This window comes from Convolutriloba macropyga, chromosome 5 (assembly GCF_964194025.1).
Source record: "Convolutriloba macropyga chromosome 5, txConMacr16.3, whole genome shotgun sequence".
NCBI classification, from domain to species: Eukaryota; Metazoa; Xenacoelomorpha; order Acoela; family Convolutidae; genus Convolutriloba; species Convolutriloba macropyga.
In genome coordinates, this window is record NC_134472.1 from 64,804,527 (window position 1) to 64,825,654 (window position 21,128).

The window sequence follows — 21,128 nt, forward strand, 5'->3', positions numbered from 1 at the left end:
TTTCGAAAAATGACAAAAAAACATGAAAAATTGCAACATTTTGGGCTCAAAAACTCTGTAAAACGACCTTTTAAGCTTAAGCTACGGCCTTTCCGGTAGCTTCATCACACTAAGCACTTGAAGGACTACTAAACTCGTCTAAGGGTCTCTTCGTTTCAGAGCAATTAGTAATCTTAAAATTCAGTTCAAACTGACTTTAATAACCAACCAACCAGTTATGTTTTTATAGTTGGTTTTAACTTTGCTGAAGTCACAGACAAAAAGGTTTCGAATTTTTTGTATTCAAATTTGAAGACATGCGTACAAATTATAATTAATGCATTAATAAAGGTGCGTTTGCGTTGCTGCTGTTTCATCCGTCGAACATAAAATTGGCCCCGTTACGTTTCGAAGGAAAACTTCCCAAAAGTTTGAGGAAAAGCAGATAATAAAACTGAGTTACTTTCATTAGTTTTGGGAAGCAAATTCAGCTGCTTGCTATTTCAGGAAGCTGTTTTGAATAGTAAAATTCTCTTTTTGATAAAAACTAAAACGCGTTTAAAAAGAATAAAACGAAATCGCACAAACGCAGTAACGATTTAATAATTAATTAGTTATTAATTATTAATAACTTGGTTTATTTCGTATTGCACTACGTGCGCGTTTTTGACTGCTTTAGATAAAAGTAACCACAATAGTGGGTTCAAAGCGGCCATTTAATTCTAAACAAACAAATCAACAATTTACTCCATTGTCTAGTTTAAACCCGGCTGCAGTGATTTTGAATTCCTCCGTCAATTGTTTTGGAAAACAAATCAAAAGAGAATATTTTGCCCAGAAGCTTGACTGAAACGTGAACGACTTTCGAACGCGTAAAAGACGGTACGTATATTCTTTTTCACATGATTGAAATAGATTTCACACGTTCTGGTAATAGGTGAAATTATTTAGAATAAACAGAGTGCTTCCAATATCTTAAAGCGTCTCCCAATGTCTGAAACAGTTTAATAGTTTAAAACTTAACAAGTTTTAAATAAACTTTAAATTAACGCTTCATTAAACTGACGTTTTAGGTCAAATTATCACAGAATTTTTGTAGTCAACTTGTTTTTGTTACCCGTTATATGAGCAAACGATATTTTTTAACCGATGAACAGTTTGATGTCAACGTTTAACGAGCTCTTCGTCGATTTTCAGACAGCCGACAATTATTATGCAGTAGTTAAAATTGTTTTGTCAACTCATAGTAAGGTAATTTTTTGATTTTCTAATTTTTTCTCGTGCGATGGTCAGACCAATTTGTGTTCTATAGGTATTCTAGGTGCAAATGTTGTATTCTTGAAAGAAAAAATATGTTTGTTTTGTGAAAAATTTACACCTGTGATAAATATTCATGTATAGTTTTTCGTTTGGAATAACAACAAATCATTTTTCATTGTTTGAATATTCACAAAAAAATTTTTTTTTCAACTGTGAGTGGAAATCTTCAAAGAGAAGAGATTGAAAGTATCGAAATTTGTTTTGATTCCCGATATAAGTGTAAAAACAGTTGTATTGTCAAGTTTTACTAAAATTTCGTCGACTGAAGTTAACTGAGAATTGATATAAACCAACTAAAAGTGTAGGAGACGAGACCTCACGGAGAAAATAAGCAAACAGTTTGTCTCACAATAGAGATTAGGTAATCAAACTCAAATTTTCCTCTTTTGGAAACGTTTTGTAGTTCACCACCGCCCAATCTGTTTTGTAGCTAGAAACTGATTATTGATATTTTTTTATCTCATTAAACCTTGCATTGCATAATTCATTCATGTTATTGTAAAAATTAATTTATCTACGACGTAAGTTCATATAACAAATTGTATAATTTTTATTTAAATTTTAGGCTTAAAAAAGTCAAGATTAACCCGTTCGATATTTCGTATACTGACATTGTTTTTAGCGTGAATGAGCATAAGTATCATTTTAAATTTTTGGCCAGTGGTCCTAGAACTATTTTTGTTCGCATAGTTTTCAAATTAGTTCCGCTACTCCATTAAGTATATTTGACTTGTTGCATTGCATATCAATTTTTTTTAAAATATAGTTTAAAGCAGCTCTTGCATGACAAACTACGCGGTTTTATTTGGCCAATGCCATTATAGTTCAATCATTTTGTTCATTAATCCAATTGCAAATTAGCAGTCCAAAAACAGTGATAATTTAACAGATTTAAGCGGACAATATGATGAAATGTTTGCTTGTGATATTACCATATCAATTCCCACGGGCGATAATTTATTTAGTCGGCTGAATAGTTGTTCTTAAAATGGCAGGTTGGCTCTAATGACATTGGGTAAATTGCCCCGACACCGTAGGCAGGGTATATTTTAAAGCTTGTGCTAGGAGCTCATATTGATAAAGAGAAGCAATTATTTCATTTCCATATTTTTCATATTTCGACTAAGCAAAATTGCTAAAAATATTGCCAGAAGTTTAAGAAAAAAAATTAAGAAGAAAAATCTTGAAAGAAGTTTGAGAAGAAAAATTTCGCCAGAAGTTTAAGAAGAAAAGAAGGTGCTAACCTTCTATTAATGTGCTATGTATCAAGGCTGGGAGAAAAAGTAGATTTAGACTCTAACTGGCAATTGATCGCGTTTTCTGTTTATCATCATTTTTTAAAAAATTTTTTCAAAGTCAGGGGAATGATTTTGTAGCCATGCTATTAGGTAGTAAAAAAGCTCAAAAATAATTGAAAATGTTCCCCAAAAACTTAATTCTAAAAATGTTAATAATTTGATGCTATAATTTTTGAAAACCCATTTTGTATTGACTCGGCATAACTAAGGAATCTGATTAATTTTCCTCAATTCCGAGGTAACCGAAAGCAAAAACCACAATATTCAAAACTTTTAGTTATCTCATATCAAATGAACATTTGTCTCATCCTGTCTTTATGTCGACTGTTCAATGATTGATTTTCAGCATATTTGAGGTCAACCATAGAAAAAAAAACAAGCTCCTTGATTTTTTTCGTCAATTTTTTTTTAATTGGTGTTGAGGAACAATTGATAACCATTTCCGCTAGTGGTTATCATAGTCGCTGGCATCTTGGCACTTCTGAATTTATTTATTTTCTATTTCATCTGTTCTGCCGAAATGACGTTTAAAACACAATACATCGTAACTGAGGGTAAACCCATCTGTAAACCCATCCAGCTATATGTTTTATTCTCTTCGTTAACTCGAGATCAAAATTTTTCTATTCTGTCGTCTCCCATCAAAAGCAGTAAACTTTCTGCCTCATAATTCCTCTTGTCATCGCACTTTGCAATTTGTTTCAGCTGAATGTTGACTTTCTGACGAGCAACGACGTAAAGCAATTTGTGATCTGCTGCAGAAAAACTGAAGAATTGGATATTCTAACGAGATATCAGTGACGTCACTTGGTGTTCTTTGATTGGTCAATACGATGGGAGATAGTGTTCAACAAATAAGCCAACCTCCGCCTCCACCCCCTCCGCCAGGCACAGCTGTAAGTTGAAATGGTTAGATATAATATGTCAGGCAAAACCACACGACACTGAAGAAGTTAACCTACATACCAAATATTGGCTGATTTTGCCCTCAAAATTTTTACTTACCTTATTTTTGCAAAAGTAGGCTATTGATTCATTTTAACTAGCTTTCATAATATGTACCTTACCATGCATTAAGATTGGTAAGGAGTTTTAAGATTTGTAAGTAGTTGTTTTTGATAAGGTATAAGAATGGTAAGTAGTTTTTAAGATTGGTAAGCAGTTTTTTGTTACTAAACTAAGTTTCGATTGGGACGTAGTTCTTAAGATTGGCAATTAATTTTTTACAAAGAAAAGATCAGTCAGTAGTTATTAAGAGTGGTAAGTAGTTTTTTCGTGGAGACTCACCAATTTCACATTAATAATAACCTAACTTACAAATTCAGCCCAGTTCCGCAATTTTTTGCAAGACACCATGTTTTAATATAGTGATATTGTATTTAGCTGAATCCTGAACCAAAATGGATTGTCATGATTTAGGTATAGCTATTCTGTAATGCATTAGAGAATTTGAATTTGGTCCTAAATGGCAAAAAGGAGGCTCGGTAATGTGCGCACGCAAATGATAAAGAGATAGACATTTTCAAAATCATACATATCGTTCAATATGCCATTAATAGAATGCGGTAATATCACGCTAGAGGGCGGAAGAAACTTGTTGTTAATAGGACTACTGGAAGAAACAATAATAAAAATCAAATAACAAACAGTATTTACGACAAAAACTCGATGTCAAACTCGAAACCAAACCCGCGTCAGACAAAATCTAAGCAAAACAAATTAACTCATACTTCATTAGAAATTATATGGGACCTGTCATCAATGCAAGTGGGTAACAGGTCGACAAAAAAGATCAGAAAGCTGAGAAGTTCAAAAATCTGTTTCTATTTCTGCTAGCAATTATATTCAAATAGATTAATACCACTAAATGTTAAATGAAATCATTAAAATGTCCATTATATCTCCATAGGAAGCAATTGAGACCCGTCCTTATCCAGTGTACACCATACGATTACAAAACGAAAAATGCTGCCAAAATTAAAAAGTTTTATTAAACCCTGCGCAAAAATCATATTGAAGCCGCTAAAACCAAAACTTGTCACTAAGAGCGTTAAAAATGTTCAATTGCCCCATATTTCAAAGCCAAGTTACCCTGCCATTAATGCTATAATTTTAAACGAAAACAAAAATCCTTCAAAATATGCAATCAATTAAAATCTCAATAATTTTATAAAATCTCGTAGTAGATGAAGTTGTCATTTTATGAAATCTACAAAGAAAAGTAGATGAAGTTGCGACACCTTAGAAGGCCAGTTAAGCCTGTTATTAAAGAGACTACAAAATAACAAAAAATGGAGAGAGAAGCCAAAACTTCACAAAATAATTTTTGACACCACATTGTTCAAGGCACAAAAATTGATTGATGTTATCTACAGGAAGTGTAAATCAACAGTTGCTTCTCATCTGGATCAAGGCGTCCTTCTTAAAAAATGACTACCTAGAAACTACAACAAAAACAAACCCAAAAAATGAACAGTATGGAAAATATGGCGATTTTTTATGAAACTAAGAGGCCGAAGTCATCTGCCAAAACATATAACCAACCGAGAAAATATTGTTTGGATCATTAAAAGTAGTTCAGATTTCTTGTTGGAGTGATTCAGTTACATGGTGGCAAAATTGAAATCAAAAAGACCCAGGTGGCAATTTGTTTTTTAAAAGTTGAATGGAAAGACATTAAAACAACTAGTTACAAACTGAGCTCTTTAAACAAATTCAATTATGCTTCGTCTTGGAGAAAAAATCGAGACCAATCATTATCAGGTATAAGTTGTACAACAACGGAAAAAAAGACAAACATTGGCAAAAATCACAACAAACTCTTCTAAATTTTGCGAGAGAGTTGTTTCTCAGCCCAAAAGCATAAATTATTCAACGATAAATATTAACATTATCAGATACGCTTTTTAACGCTATTTTCCCGTCTATGCAATCTTTCGTTTGGAGCGGTCAATATTGTGATAATTGGACAATGAAACAAAATGAGCTGTAAAAATGTTCAATTGTGCTCAAATATAAAGAAAATTGAAAAGAGATATTATTTTGTCAATAATTGAAAACTGATTTGAAATTTTGCCAGAAACTTACATAAAAAAAATTTAAACGCGATAATATTTTAAAAAAAAAACTCTGGCCGATTAATATCAAAAGGAGCTTCTCTGGTAATGATTTTTGGTGAGCTGATTAAACGCTGATTGAATGAGGTGCCCGGCTAAGAAAACTCTCATTTGTTCTATTGGTTGAAAAATAGACTAATTTTTAAACAAAAATTATCAGTATTTTAAAAATACCTTTTGTGTTAGTATCGAGATTATTCTGACAGGAAATGTTATATTCTTAGATTCTGATCAACGGCAAGGGATGAGTTCCGGTTGAGCTGCATTTCAATTGCTTGATAAAATCTGATCTGCTCAATTTTTTTCCATTGAGAGTTATATCCAGTAGACTTGCTGTGTCGATCAAATAAAAGAGCACGAAAAAATTTAAAAATTGATAAACAGTGCTTGGTGAAAAACTGCTTGATATGATGATTTAGTGAGTTACTTATTCAAAATTTTCATTTGTTTATTTTTCACGTAGAATACATGACTACTAATTGCGCCTCAGTGAAATACAAATAATTACAGCGAAAGCATTTTCTTACCATTTCTTTTTATTAATCAATGCAAAAACATATTACAAGTTCAGTTAGCGTCATGTTGTTGGACAGTCAACTTAAATTAATGAAATCCCAGTGAAGAATCAGATTTGAAGTTATTCCAAAAAAGCATATTATCTTCTGTTAATCCGACAGATATTAGATTTCATGCAAGACCCACAAAAGATTGGTTATCTTGTAGAAATCTGACAGAAAAATTGGTACCTTGTAGGAATCTGACAGGAAAATGGTTTTCTTGTAGGAATCTGTCAGAAATTTTTGGCAGAAGCCGCATCGGCTTGTAAGAATTTGCCAGAATCTGCCAAATTCCTACAAGATAACCCTCCATTCTCGACTAGGGTTGTTTCAAATTACATCAATCGCTTATTTTTGAAATCAACTTTAAATTTTTGCTTTCAAATAAAAATATTTTTGTTTAGAAAGTGGAGGGTTCAATTGTTGAAAAGACAGTTATGATGATTTTTGGAAACTGGGACGTTTCAAGTTTCCGTTGTATTCGAACAATTCTAAGTTTTCTATTCATTGTAGTCAGTTGTTTTTATATTTGCGAAGGAAAACTAAATTAGATAAAGAGCAAAATAACAAATTAATGCAGTTTATCACAAAATTTTGTCCAGCAGATTTTTCCTAAATATTTAAAAGATTTTATCTCATTTGACTCACAGCTGACGTTCAAACTTTTGTCGATAATGCTATGCTGTTCATTTTTTTCCTATCACAAGTTGTTCCTATGAAATTATAAAGAGAGCCTATTTGAAAGAAATAATTATAAAGCGTAACAACCCAATTCTTTATCCATGGTTTTGTTTGATCGTGTTGTGGAAGTTATAGCCATCAATTATTATATCATTCAGTTTTAATGAGAATTTTCATTCTTTTGCTTATCTTGTATTTTTTTCTTTGGTTCAACCGTACTTAGCCCATAGATTTAAAATTATTATAACACTTATAAAGTCTATACGCAGATGAATCTATTACTACTATTAACTATCCGACAGAATATTAAGTTTTGTGACTACGGCGTGTTTGCTAACTACAGATGTTTTGAATAAGACGGAAACAGTGGTCAACAAGTCGTGAGGACCTTCAAGTTGTCTGAAATACCTCAATAGTTTTATCGTCTGAGCAAATTGGTTGTACAAATTGCTTATGAAAATATTAAATACGCGCGGTTTCCTTATCTTCCTTTCTTATATTTGGCTCGGCAAATAACTTAACTCATTCGCCTTTTTGAAGTGACCAGACGATTATGTTATATTTTGATACTTCTGCCTTTTTTCACGACGGAAAGTAGAAATGAGGTTCAATGCAAAAGACAGAGGCTACGAAAGATTGACAAGTGATGAAGTTAGTATGGCAAAACAAACCAGTGCGATTTCATATATGTTTTGGATAATTTCCTCCTGGGGGGGGGGGTTGGGGAAGGAGTGAATTTTTGCCTAGACTTTGAGTTCTTGTTCGTAAAAATTGGAAAATAGGATATTTTTCGAGATTTCCCTACGTATTTCAGGCGCATTTGCGTAATAAGTTTATTTTGTTTGGTAGCAAATGGGCTGGGAGAAGAAAAAGAAGCGGGTAAAATAAGGTTGTAATAGATTTTAACCACAAAAAAACTCGGATTTTCAAGCGGCGAATGTGCAAATGTTTGGGGGCGTATGGCATTAGGCAAAAACTCAATTAGGCAAAAAATTTTTTTGTAGCCATTAGATGAAAATTCTGTACTAAAACTGTGTGCAAATTGGGCGAATACCAACTAAAACACTAAAGGTATTGTTAATACCACTAGATAAAAACGGTTACATGACAATTTACCCAATGCTATTATACCCAATGCCAAAATACCCGATGCCATTATACCCAATGCCAAAATACCCAATGCCATTATACCCAATTCACATTGATATTTTCGTTCCATAATCCGAGTACTAATTAGCAGAAAATAACTCTTACACGTATGATTTAACAAGTGGATATTTTAATCCCATGTTCGGTTGTGATAGTTTCATATCAAGTCCCACGGGCCGCTGAGGCATGGCCATGGCCATTAATTATAATAATTTAATCGCATGTTCGGTTGTGATAGTTTCATATCAAGTCCTGCGGTCCGCTGAGGCATAGCCACGGCCATTAAGAATGTTAAAACATACGAGTGATAGCGACTGCTAATGTGTAGTCGGATTATTGAACAAAAATATCAAAGCACATTGGGCATAATGGCATTGGGTATATTGGCATTGGTTATAATGGCCTTGGGTATTTTTGCATTGGGTATAATGGCATTGGGTAAATTGTCCTGACACCCTAAAAACAATATGACCAAACGACTATATCAATTGGTTTCGTAGAAAAAAATCTTACAATTGCAATAGAAAATTGACCGGAGTTTGAGAATTCTGAACACTTTAGAATTCGGTTTAACTCCAATTCTTCCACTTTACATTAAAACCAATGATAGGTTACCTTACTAAACCGTCACAAATTTTTCGCTCCTAATTTTTAAAAGACGAAATTATTGACCGTGATGACACCAGATACAACAAAAGAGATGCAAAACATCGAAAAAACGATACATTATGCATGTCGTTATAACAACCCATTTGCATCTCAAATGACTCTTAGGTACCTTTGACTACTTTATAGAACCTATTGACTTTCGAATTAGCCCTTTTATATGTTATATTTGGTAATCACCTAATTTCCGCATAACTGCAGTTCTTGATTATCACCTAATGTCTACAAAAATCTTCAGTGGAATCCCTGCATTTTTCGCTCCAAAATTAAAACTGATGATGATGAAACAAAAAATGTCTTTACTAGTCAAAGGAATAAAGATTGGGGATTGCTGCCACAGAGAAAAAGTCTGCACTTTTTTTGTTTATTCCCTATGTATTAAAATACAGAAATCTTCCGTCTTGTCGTCAGATAAGAGCAGCTTTTTTAGAGCAGCTTTGCAAAAGTAAGCAAGTTCGGACTTCATTTGCTCAAATCTTTTCACAGCTTATAGAAGGTCTTGTAGTACTGAAATGTTGTTATGTAACTCCAATACACAAGAAAGTGTGAAAGACGAACATTGGAAACTTTTTACCCATCTAGATCCTTTCTCTACACTTCTTAGATTTGGAGCAATTCTTTTATCTAAAAGTGCAACAAAATTTAATTAACAGGCAAAACCTCTTCACAACCAATCATTAAAGAATTGAACATCTAGTCTTTTTCTTATTCGAGCTGTGAACAAATTGTGATAAGAATATAATGGCCCTTGTATAATATCTAGACATTATGGAAACTATCGAAACAGAGGACGTTAATTTGTCGCCAAAAATAGCTACTTCTAGACTGGATGTTCATATTTTAGGCGTATTTGTTTTTTATTTTGGTTGATAGAATGCAACTTGTTCAAATAAATTGAAAATTGTCAAACATGACCAACAGGTCCAGTGGAACGCCGCACGAAATTGATCTCGGCCTTTTTTTTCTCATTTACAAAAACTAATTAATTTCATTTCCAGAGTATTGCAATTGCTATTGTTTCTCTAACGACACGAAAGTTGTTTTTTAGTCTCACATTTCTTTTGAAAAATTGCAAGAGAGTTTTGGATTTATTTAGCAAATGACGCGCAGACAACTATCTAACCTTCAATTTTGTTTTATTTCGTTTTCGATTTCTTTCAAATGGTGAACTGACTAATGATGAAAAAAGTATTAATCCTAATTAAATTATATCAGACCTTACTTTTGAAATGTTGATTTAAATGGGAAACCTCATATTCATTTTAAGTTACTAGAAACCAGAGGTGATTGTATTTTTTGGAGGCAAACTTGTAGTACCTGTTTTTATTTGAAGTACCAATGGTCTGCTGGGCAGAGTGAAGACGAATCTATTATCATTTTTTGTGTTATAATTTTTGATATATGTTGCTCAGACTTGAAATCCAGATATAACGCACATTCAACTGATGGGAAAACTGTTTTTCAAAGGATTAAAAACAACAGCAACTATTTGTTGCAAGGCTCCAACTGCCTGCCTATATCTTTAAAACTTATCGAATGAGATTTGAACTTCTCTTGTTGAATGAATTGGAACTGGAAATTTTTTTTGTCTTTGTTCAATTGTTTTGGTAAAATCATATCTGAGGTCCTTAAAAGCACAAGAACCCAGTATATGAGTTCATCTTATTCCAAAGAAAATTCTAAACGGACAATCATTTTTCATTCTTTCAAACTTTTTAATTCTGTGTCCGAATGAAACTTATAAAGTGCAGCTTCAAAATTTCCTCAGAAAACTGCTAAATCTGAGATTAGTTTCTCGTGCACGTGATCAATTAAATATCTATGTCCCTCATGTAGATCTTATTTTCAAATCTCGTAAATTTGAGTAATTTTGTAATCTTGTAATTTCATGGTCAACTTTGAAATCTTTTCAGACCTGTGTTTTCCTGACCTCTTCTTATCAGGTGGTTAAATCAAGTCTTCTACTACTGCATCTACCAGTATAAGTATTTCTGTTTTCGGAACCGAAAGGTTTTTAGTTTTGTAAATTGCTATCGTTGCTATTGACTTTAACAATCAACAATTTCCAAAGGCAAAGTTCAGCATGATTCGATTTTTCCATTTGGGCGTACACGAAGCTGAGCATTTTTTTTAACTCAAATTTATGTATAAAAAATGAACGACGAATAGTTCTTGAGAAGGGAAAACTCTTAGAAAACTTTACATTTAGCCTTTGTACGGAAACTTAGTTTGCACAAGTCAATATCAGCAACAAGTGTTACATGGTTGATAGTCAGCAAAATTTTCACGCCACTTTTGTGCTCTTGAAATGACTCACTTGCGCTCAATGCGCCCAGAGGCTAATGCCACAGACATACTTGACCTCTGATGACACTCATGTTACTTCTGCGCTCGAAATGACTTGGCCATGCCACGTTAAATTTTTTGATCAGAAGCGAATTTGAGTTCAAGTGGGTCTTATCAGAAACAATTTCATGCGCAATTTTTATTTAACATTTTTTTGGTAATTGTGCGACAAAGAGATGATGGTTCTTTCAAGAAGCAATAACATAGCAACGTTCTTATCAGGGACTCATCTGGAATCTGTTGGCCATAATGGTTACCGAGTCCAATTGGGAGCAATTGTAGCATTTGTCGATTCCCTTTACAAGTAATTTTAAACAATTGTCGATCGATTAAGACTTTTTTTAATTGAATGCAGTCAAAGTTCGACTAGTTAGCCAGAAACATACACCAACTTCATACAACTACAAAGAGTTTTTTAAAATTTGGAATTTCATTGTCACTAGCAACAATTTTGAAGATTTGATTTGAGCGCGCTTGCAGCGCAGATAAAATTTTGAGCACGGTTGAGTCTGATCAGAGGTCATTTCAGCCTGGAGTGGTCTGATCAGAGATGATTTTCGTCTGGGAACCCCAGTCGAGGCTGTATGCTTTGATTGAACTGAACTCCTCATAACTAAACCTTTTTCAGCCCATTTCAGCGTCATTTTTGCGCATCTTTCAGCGCAGTTTTAACAAATTTCTTAAATACAACTCGGAAATTTTCTTGTATTAGGACTGCCAAACTTTGTCTGCACTTTTGTTACACTTAGAACGGTCCTCCCAACAATCAGGGTGCAATGCAACCTGCGAACCAAGGACCTCCCGGATCACGAAAGACAACTGGGCCTGGAGCTGTGACCAATTCATGCTGGATGGACAAGCCACAGGGAATCCCCGGATGTCCTCCAGGACTGGAATACTTGACACAGGTGGACCAGATTCTGATCCACCAGGTGGTGGAGCTACTCGAAGGTCAGTTGCTGTCTTGATGAGGGGGTTACTGAAAGGGAGCTTGAGATGTCTCGATAAGATCTTGCTATTATACGTTTTATAAAAAGCCAAAGTCGTTGCTTCTGCGCGCTATGCACGCTGTATGTAAGTAATAGCAAGGTCCTTGCATGTGTGTCAAGAAATTGGGTAACTTGTACATTAAAAGCATCTTGTCTAGAACTCCCGCGAAATGTCATGAATTCTTTGCCTAACAAGATCATGCTATCGTATCCTAAGTTTAGTTATGAAAAATCACGCCCTTTTATGTCCTGGCAGGGGTGTGTCAAATTTCGCTCCACTGTGTCGATATAGTCTTCTTACGGAAACTCAGTTTTCACAAGTCATTATCATCAACAAATATTCAGTCTAAAACGTCTCCAAAACTTTTGTGCCTCTTTTATGTTTTCAAACAACGTCCCGGTTTTCGAGCTCGGACCTGCTGTTAATTTCATATATAAAATTTAAATAAAACGCAATTAAATGTTTGAATTATGTCAGCGTAAGTTTTGTTCACGGTGAAAAGTGATCAAATTAATTTATTAATTGTAATTCTTTCTTCAGGACTGGTTTGTAAGTCTATTTCAATTGTTGTACGATTCTTCAGGTGGGAAAGGTTTTCTGCGATTTACGTGAAAACTCTCCATTAGTTTTACTTTAAATTGATTTATGCTTGTGCTCGACCATCTATGATACAATTTCTTTTGTGAGTATACTTTTCATGGAGAAAAGAACTTTTTAGACTTTCATTAGTTTTATCTTACTCCGACATTTTATTTTTACTTTGCCCGCTAGCGAGGCAACAATTTAGAAAGTCATCCCGATTTAATTCGTTAATTCTTGAGTTCTTCACAAGTAATCGTAAAATTGAGGTCACACAACTCAAAATTTTGTCGATATACGTATTGTTATGAGAGGCTTGTATGCACTGGTCTGTTCTCAGTAAATGAATTGAGTTAATAAATTCAGAAAAACAAGTTTTACGCTCAGAAAGCTGTATTTGTTCCTTCTGGAATTCGATAAACTTTTGGCGGCATTTGCCCTTAGTCCTGACTTCAACTTATAAAGAGACATTATAATTATAGTGGGGGCAATATTTATTACAGAGTTGAGTACCCTAGTGAATTCGAGCTAAAATCTTTTCATAAGTCGAGACCCAGACTATTTTGATTTTATTCTACATTTCAAATAATTTATTGTTCAATTTTTTTTGAATGATGACGTGTTTCAGCGTTCACTGGATGGGAGACTAAGAACAGGTACGTGTTGAAGAATACCCTGGGACAGCAGGTCTACTATGCAATGGAGGACAGTGACCTCTGTATGAGACAGTGCTGTGGTCCTACTAGGGGGTTCATCATACACATCACTGACAATCTCGGACAAGTCAGTACCTCATTACAACCCCCCCCCCCCCCTAGAGTTCATAGACATAACCCCAGGCGGAGGTACCTGGCGAAACGCAAGCACAATGTCCTTGCCAAATATGGACGTACGAAGGGGATGGGGGCTATAATTCTAAGGGGGGTCTTTAATATCCCAATTGAGATAATATCGTTTAAGTTAGTATAACTTAAAAGAAGTTTGGAGAGCAAAAAAGAACGGACTAATTCGCCTTTGAAAGACTTTTGTTTGACCCATGAACCCAGATTTTGACTCAACTTTAACTTCTAAGCTCTACGAGGCCTAGGCTTAGTCATTATTGACCTCTCTACTAGACTTTTTCGGCTCTTTTCTAGGTCGAGGTCAAAGTGTGGGTTTTTAATCTCTGTTTTTAAGGGTGGATTATGAGTATAAATACTAGGCTGGGAAACATTACAAAGATAGATATAAATACAAATAACTTTTTTTGCAGAAGCTTTCAACATTTGTTTGCTTAAATCCATTTTGCATTTCTCTTATTCTCAATCGAGAGCTCTTTTTTATTTTCTGTTCAGGAGGTTATAAAAGTGCAGCGGGACTTCAAGTGTTGTGCTGGGTTCTCTTGGCTGGCTGGATGCTCTTGCTGTGCGTACGAAGTGAGCATCGAGTCTCCACCTGGACAACTCATCGGATTCGTGAGGCAGGAGTAAGTCTGTTAATCTGTAAAAATGAATATTTATCACTCTTGTACGATTTATAAATGCCAAAATCGCGGCAAGTTGCAAAATTTGTCAATATCCAAAATTTGTGCGCGAATTTTTTCGAAAGGTTTATTGTGACTTGGGAATAAAGTTGCAAGTGTTGCGAAAGTCTTGGCCAAGACTAGCCAGACTTGTAAGAATTAAAACTTACCCAGTCCTGAAAAACGATGTAAGACTTGCATTTAGACTTGCCTAGTACTGTTTGAGACTTGGAGTTCGGTAGGGGTTGTGCATTGAGGCCATAATTCAGAAAAGAGGGTTTTCAAGTTCTCCTGGGGGAATCAGTCCCTAATTTACAGTCTTCATAAAGAATGAGTTTTTTAAATGACTTATGAAAAGAGTTTCGAACCAAAACCTACCAGTTGCAATCCTAGTGTTCTAACTATTACACTAACTTGACTAGCGGTCTCCAATATAAACATCTTCTGTAGATAAATTTCATGTTCTTTCTTGTTTCTAAAGGCTTCATTTCTCTAGCCAAGAATGTATTGAATATATAACAAATAGAGCTTCTTGTCAAGCTATGTCAAGAATGCACAATATACATTAGGTTGATCTCTTTCAGCCTTTTAAAATAACACGGCCCAACTCAAAATTACGCAATCAAAATAGACTTTCGGTCTACTTCAAAAATTATGCCAAAGAAATGAATTTCAAAATGTGTTCACTAGATTATCGAAAAACTTTCAACAGCAACATCACGATATGTACAAATTGCAAGATAATTGCATATATTTCAAATTTTCAACGCTTGCTGACAAATAAGTACTTACAACGCTAACTTAGCTAAGTATTTACAACGCCAAATACATCTCAAAATTTGACATTTAAAATTTATCTTTGTTTAAAAGAGGAAATATCGACATTAGTCTTTCAAATGTAAGATTTCAATTTCACCGAAAAATGGATATTTATCACTCTTGTACGATTTATGAATGCTGAAATCGGTTGTTAAAAATTTTAATGTCTGTATGGTTATACTTTTTGGTTATAAATTGAGTTTATAAAATGGGTCTTGGCAAAATGTATTTAGTTTTGTTTAACTGGGTGGGTTTGTTTGCAGGTGCAGTCCGTGGCACCCCAAATTCTCGATCAGAGATGCGGATGGACAGAAGGTGTTGATGGTGAATGGTCCCTGCTGTGTGTGTCAGGGTGCATGGTGTTGCGAACAAGAGTTCCTCGTCAGGACACCCGATGGCGAGGTAAACATCATGCAGAGAAACCTGTATAAATTTCACTTCTTTACATAGGTCTATAGTTTAGTTCAACCTAGGTCAAGGTGTACTCAGAATCTTTTGAAACGACAGAAAAGTTATCATGCTCGAGTCTCATCAAAAATGAGCGAAAATTTTTCATTATATTTTCAACGCAAAATTATGTAAGTAAGATATACGCTTAGAAACGCAAAATTATGTATGATCTACGCCTATAAACGCAAAATTATGTAGATCTACGCTTCAAAACGCACAATTCAACACATTCACCGCAAATTTATGTTAGAAAATTGCGGTGAATTTTCTGACTTGTCAACGCTAGTTATCGCTCATCATAAATAATTTCGCAAGATTCATCGGCCTGGGTAATGAGATAAAAATTGTTAAGAGAACCCCGTTTGGTCGTCAGCCATAAAAATTCTTTATTCTAAATTATTCCAGAATTCGAAAGACATAGGCTGAAAACAAAAGAAAACAGTTTTTGAACTCAAAAGCGACAAATACAAAAATTTTGAAAACAAGAAGCATATGCAGTTGCATCAGTTTTGAAACACATGCGGCTTATAAATGTGTTTTTAACGCTTTTTGGTCCGTCTTCAAACTTGGTTTTTTTGTGTAGTACAAGACATCACATGTTAATTGTAAAATTGAATATTTTTGTTCCTGAAACACTTCATTGTAAAACTGGTATTTAAAATACAAAAGACTTTTCTAAAAGTTTCACAGCTTTCCGTAAGCAAATTAATCAGCTCTCGCTATTTATAGCCACATTTGCCTATCGTATTGATAGAATGATGCATTGACGTCTAGTAAATACGGAAAAAATCTCGAGGGGTCACATAACGCCATTTGAGTTCCAGTTCACGAGTCTGTGTAACTCTGTTCTCGCCATTTTTTTTTACAATAGCATGCGTTATTACTGTCGTAATCTCAAAAATGATGTTTATTAACATTAGGGAACTATTACCATTGTCCTCTTCAGGTTAATCGATAACTCGGCTCCATTTTGATTTGATAATTTTTACATTATGATAATACCTGCTTTTTGATTGTGTTACTCTCTGCTAATAACTGAAGATCTAGAGAACGCTTTAGAAATAAAAATTATTAGTATGGACACCGAAATAATAGCGTGTATTTGTCGGACAGGTGAAGTAATAGACATCAATAATATCGGATGGATGACGAAATTTTGGTTATTTGAGTATCTGTAATTTCTGTTCGCCGCTAATAGATTTTCATTAGCCTAACCAACTAGTTTGAAAAAAATACTGTTTTTAACCGCGATTAACGGATAAATGCATGCAATTTGCGCGTCTTTCAAAGAGGCAAGAAACACGTGATTTGGTGCTTAGTTCAATTTGATCAAATTGCAAGAGTCGAGAACTAGATATTGACAACCTCATTTCAGAAAAAAAATCTCAGGAGCTGAGAGCAGTAAATGCCCGGCCAATTGTTTTGCCTACTGCTCACATAGAATGGATCTTCATCATTATTTTCTGACGCTTTCAAGACGTATATAAGTCGCCAAATTATAAGAATACGTTTGGTTTTGTATTTCAAACTAATTTGATTGAAGCTATTTATATACCTTGCTAAATCAAAGACAATTTTTTCAGTTCAATCATGTTTAAGGGATTACTTAACCAAACATGGATTAGTGGTGGAGTTCACGAAACATTTTTTAGATTAAAGTGGCAGGTTTTCAAATCTGTTCAAAGTTTTATAATCTTGCACCGCCATTTTTTGTCAATAAAAAGTATCCTGAAGAACGAAAATGATTATAACGAGTTTACCACATTCTTTAAATGTTTAAGAAGTTTGGCTAAAATACAACTAGTTACCAAAAATTTCCAAATTCCTTCACTATTCTAGTTGATGTATTTTTAAATAAAAACTATTCAAGTTAACGAGAATTTTCAGACAAATTTTTCATCTTTTTTAGCTTATCATGAAGCTCCTTAGACAATATTGAAAAGAATTTTGATCTCATTAATAATGATTAGAAGTCACTACTATTCAGGGTTAAAAGCGAGACAAAATTCACAAGGAAACCAAAAATTATTAAGTTAAATTAGTGCTATGAGTTTTCTCCATAAAAATTTGGTAGGGCACAGTTATCGATGCTATAATAAATTAAAGATAATGGGAACTAATTAGGTAGAAATGTTTTCATTTTTTTTAAATTATCCAGAATTTTTATGGAAAGTTTTGCACACTTTTTTATGGAAATTTTAAGCCCGATTTTACTTTTGTAAAGTAAAATTCTCTAAATAATTATATTAAAATGATATAATTACATAATGATATATTCTTGTCTGTACATTGAATCCGTAACAATTGCATTTTAATCTTATATGTAATAGAGGATATTAATTTTTTTTCTTAATTATGAAAGTCTGGCTCATCAAGATTTTGCCAATGTATATCCAGTTCACCGAGACTTTTGTAAAATATTTTAGGTATCTCACATACCCATCGCACTTGATAGATCTCGCACATCTTTGAAAAGCTGCATCAAAATTTTATGAACTGTCAGTAAATTACAGGTGATTGGTAAGATTGCGAAGCAGTTCAGCGGACTGATCAAAGAGTACTTCACGGATGCAGATAACTTCGGAATCCAGTTCCCACTTGACCTCGATGTGAAGATGAAGGCCATCATGATTGGCGCAGTATTCCTCATTGTAAGTTCACCTAAAAACGAGAAACACTGAATCTGGAATTAATAATCCAGCGAGCCTAAAATTGATAAACTTCCCTAGTTGAGATGTTTCGCTTTTTTTAAAAAAAAAATCGTCGGCATCGTCGTCTTTTTCCGGCCAAAAACGACAAAAGACCGATTTTTTCGTTGGTATCATATCGTTGATGTTTGTTTTTTAAAAACGTTTGAAAACGATGACACTGAATATAATATTTTACGTTCGAAACTTTACAATACCAAGCAAATGGAACTCAACAAAGTTTTCTTTGAAACCAAACATACCGTTGATTTCTTAGAAATTTTATGTCGTTTTTGTTCGGTCTTCTAAACTAGGGTTGACAAAGAACATACTAAAGAGGTGATAAATCATGCCAAGATCTTGATATGGTACTTGGTTTGAAAATATCAGGATTTTTACAAACTTGCAAGATGTTTGAATGGGTATCACGAAACAAGATTTTATTAAAATAACTAGCAAAAAATTAACCGTGTCATGGCAAGACATAATAAGTCGCAAAAACTATGAAAAATAAATTAAGAATTAAATTATAGCACCAGTGAGGAAGTGTAGTTTGAAAATTACTCATAAACCAAAATTAAGTCTGAGCAGATTAATGTCATACTTTTGTCGCATGTTAATAACAACAGCAGTATACATACGATATATTAATGAGCTACGCAAAATAAATGTTCGTAACCACGCGTAGATGTAAGTACCCAAGCATAAGTTCGAATCACATATAAAACAAACATTGTTGGCGTGAGTGAAGCTGAACATATTATTTCTCATGCAGTAAATTCTACTAAAAAAACAAGACTGGCCAGCGTAAAATGTGACATGAACAGAGTACAGGCCATCTTGAAAAACAGAATGTTATCTTAAAAAAATCAGCGCTCTGCCACCAACCTCCGGGGAAACCAAGATTTTTTGTTATTCAAATTTAAAATATTTCTTTGATGATGAAGTTATTCAAAACAAATTTTTGGGAACTGTCGTATCCTAGCTCTTGGTTCTCCGTGATTCCCCCTATCTCTCCTACTGTCTAATAATATGAATTATGTGTGACTATTGGAAGCGATATATTTTTTCTTAAACATTTACCAGAAAAATTGATTTGCTTAATTTATGTAACAAATGTACTCTTTTCAAATGCACATCATTTAGCGTTGTCGGATTTTAAATTATAATGAAGCTACTCCCCCATTTTTATGCCTCAAATTCAATTTATTTGTAGCTATATAGCACCTTATCATGTGAAAAATAGCACGGGAGCCTTACATGCCCACTAATAGATCCAATATACTTTATAATAATTTAAAAAATTTATAATGAATTTGCTGTTTCAGGACTTCATGTTTTTCGAGAACGAGAGTAACAATCGAAACTCATAAACGAGCAAACTGTCGAAAGATTGACGAAGATGAACCATCGACCACTTTCAACTGCAACAAAACAGAGAAAGATGTAAAACTTCAGATGCCTTGTACGAAAATTGGTTAAAACACGCACGTGCAAGTTTTAAAATTCCAGTGCCAAAAGTCTGCAGTGCCAAAAAGTAAATTGCTATATTGGAATCTTTTCCGTTTGTGACCCCCCCCCCCGCACCAGTACGTTATGTTCCCCAGTCACAGAGCACGTGCTATTACATAGTAAATCATCATGTAAAAGTATGGCACGTGCTCCGGGGCGATAGAAATGGGGGCACAAACGGAAGAGATCCCTATATTGCTGTGAAAATCCTTTAGGCACAGCCAGAAGTTCACTTCCTTGAATTTTCGTCATTTTCAAACTTGCGAGTTGCGTGTTTTAAGCAAGGTTACGTCACCCTGCAGAAGTCACTCCGAAAAATCTGGCTTCACATTTGGATCTGCCATCCGGTTCCCGATAAACGCCAGAACATCTCAGGGCTTCAAGCAGAGTCTCGTAACCTATACTTAAATCTACGCTTTAAATGTTTTCACCTTTGATGTTTTTTTTTCAAATTGATGTTCCAGGCAATCAAATATCTAGGAGCGATTTTGACCTCGATCTTGACTATAAAATTTTGACCTCGATTTTGACCATGACAATTTGACCTCGATCTTGACCATAACAATTTGACCTCGATCTTGACCATAACAATTTGACCTCGATCTTGACCATAAAAATTTGACCTCGATCTTGTCCATAACAATTTGACCTCGATCTTGACCATAACAATTTGACCTCGATCTTGACCATAATAATTTGACCTCGATCTTGACCATAGCAATTTGACCTCGATCTTGACCATAACAATCGTGATAAAAAAATAAGGAAAAAAAAGCTCAATACAAACAACCATTTCTTTTATCTGACAATGGTAAGATAAGATTTTGAAACAATCACATCTTTACACTACTCTTATTTTTCCTCTAAGCAATCATGTATACGACCAGAAAGATTTTGAAAAACTGAAAAAATTTGTTTGCTGCAATTAATGCAACTAATTACCCAGGCCTAGGCTCAACTTATGAAAAGACATTAAAAGTCTAGTAGGGGGGGGGGGGGGGGGCAATACTATGATTACACGGTCGAGCTTCCTAGTTAAAGTCGAGCTAATATCTTTTCATGGGTCGAGTTTAAGTCTTTTCATAACGGACAAAGTCCAGCTAAGGTCATTTCATGAGTCCCCCATTAGTCATTTCAAAACCAACAAAGTCGAGTAAAGGTCTTTTCATGGGTCCACCATTAGTCTTTTCATAAGTCTATTGTTTCCGAAATCCAAAAATTTTCATTTTTTTTTTCTACTTCTATACATACAGAAGAAGAGCCGAAGCAAGACTAAATAGCCTTGCACCAGAGCACTCCAACTTGAGAAACAGTTGGAAAACTGCCAAAAGCCTTAAAATCTTTGTCAATCTTAAGATAATTTTAAGTTATGGAAGCTCAAGTACATTAACACACTACTTGATTCAATGAAACCTGCTAGCTTAAGTGTATTGGTCCTAGTGACATTAGCCATGACAAAATTTCGGCGTTATTCAGTT

At 34.2% G+C, this 21,128-nt stretch overlaps 1 protein-coding gene across 3 annotated transcripts; it reads left to right on the forward strand.

The window, feature by feature from the left end:
• Positions 1-615: 615 nt before the first annotated feature.
• LOC142340164 (phospholipid scramblase 1-like) lies at positions 616-20,212 on the forward strand. 3 transcript variants are annotated; one of them, XR_012759054.1, is made up of 9 exons: positions 616-861; positions 3,303-3,493; positions 11,862-12,063; positions 13,310-13,464; positions 14,016-14,146; positions 15,265-15,403; positions 17,965-18,102; positions 19,467-19,603; positions 19,932-20,212. XR_012759054.1 is itself a non-coding variant. In XM_075390669.1 (8 exons), the coding sequence occupies exons 2-8, from the start codon at positions 3,431-3,433 to the stop codon at positions 19,509-19,511; spliced, it is 873 nt and encodes a 290-aa protein (XP_075246784.1). In that variant the 5' UTR covers positions 616-861; positions 3,303-3,430; the 3' UTR covers positions 19,512-19,678. The 3 variants fall into 3 exon arrangements, 2 of the variants coding, with proteins under 2 accessions (XP_075246784.1, XP_075246785.1); XM_075390669.1 differs by lacking the exon at positions 19,932-20,212 and having other exon boundaries at positions 19,467-19,678; XM_075390670.1 differs by lacking the exons at positions 616-861; positions 3,303-3,493; positions 19,932-20,212 and adding an exon at positions 7,337-7,602 and having other exon boundaries at positions 19,467-19,678.
• The last annotated feature ends 916 nt before the right edge of the window (positions 20,213-21,128 follow it).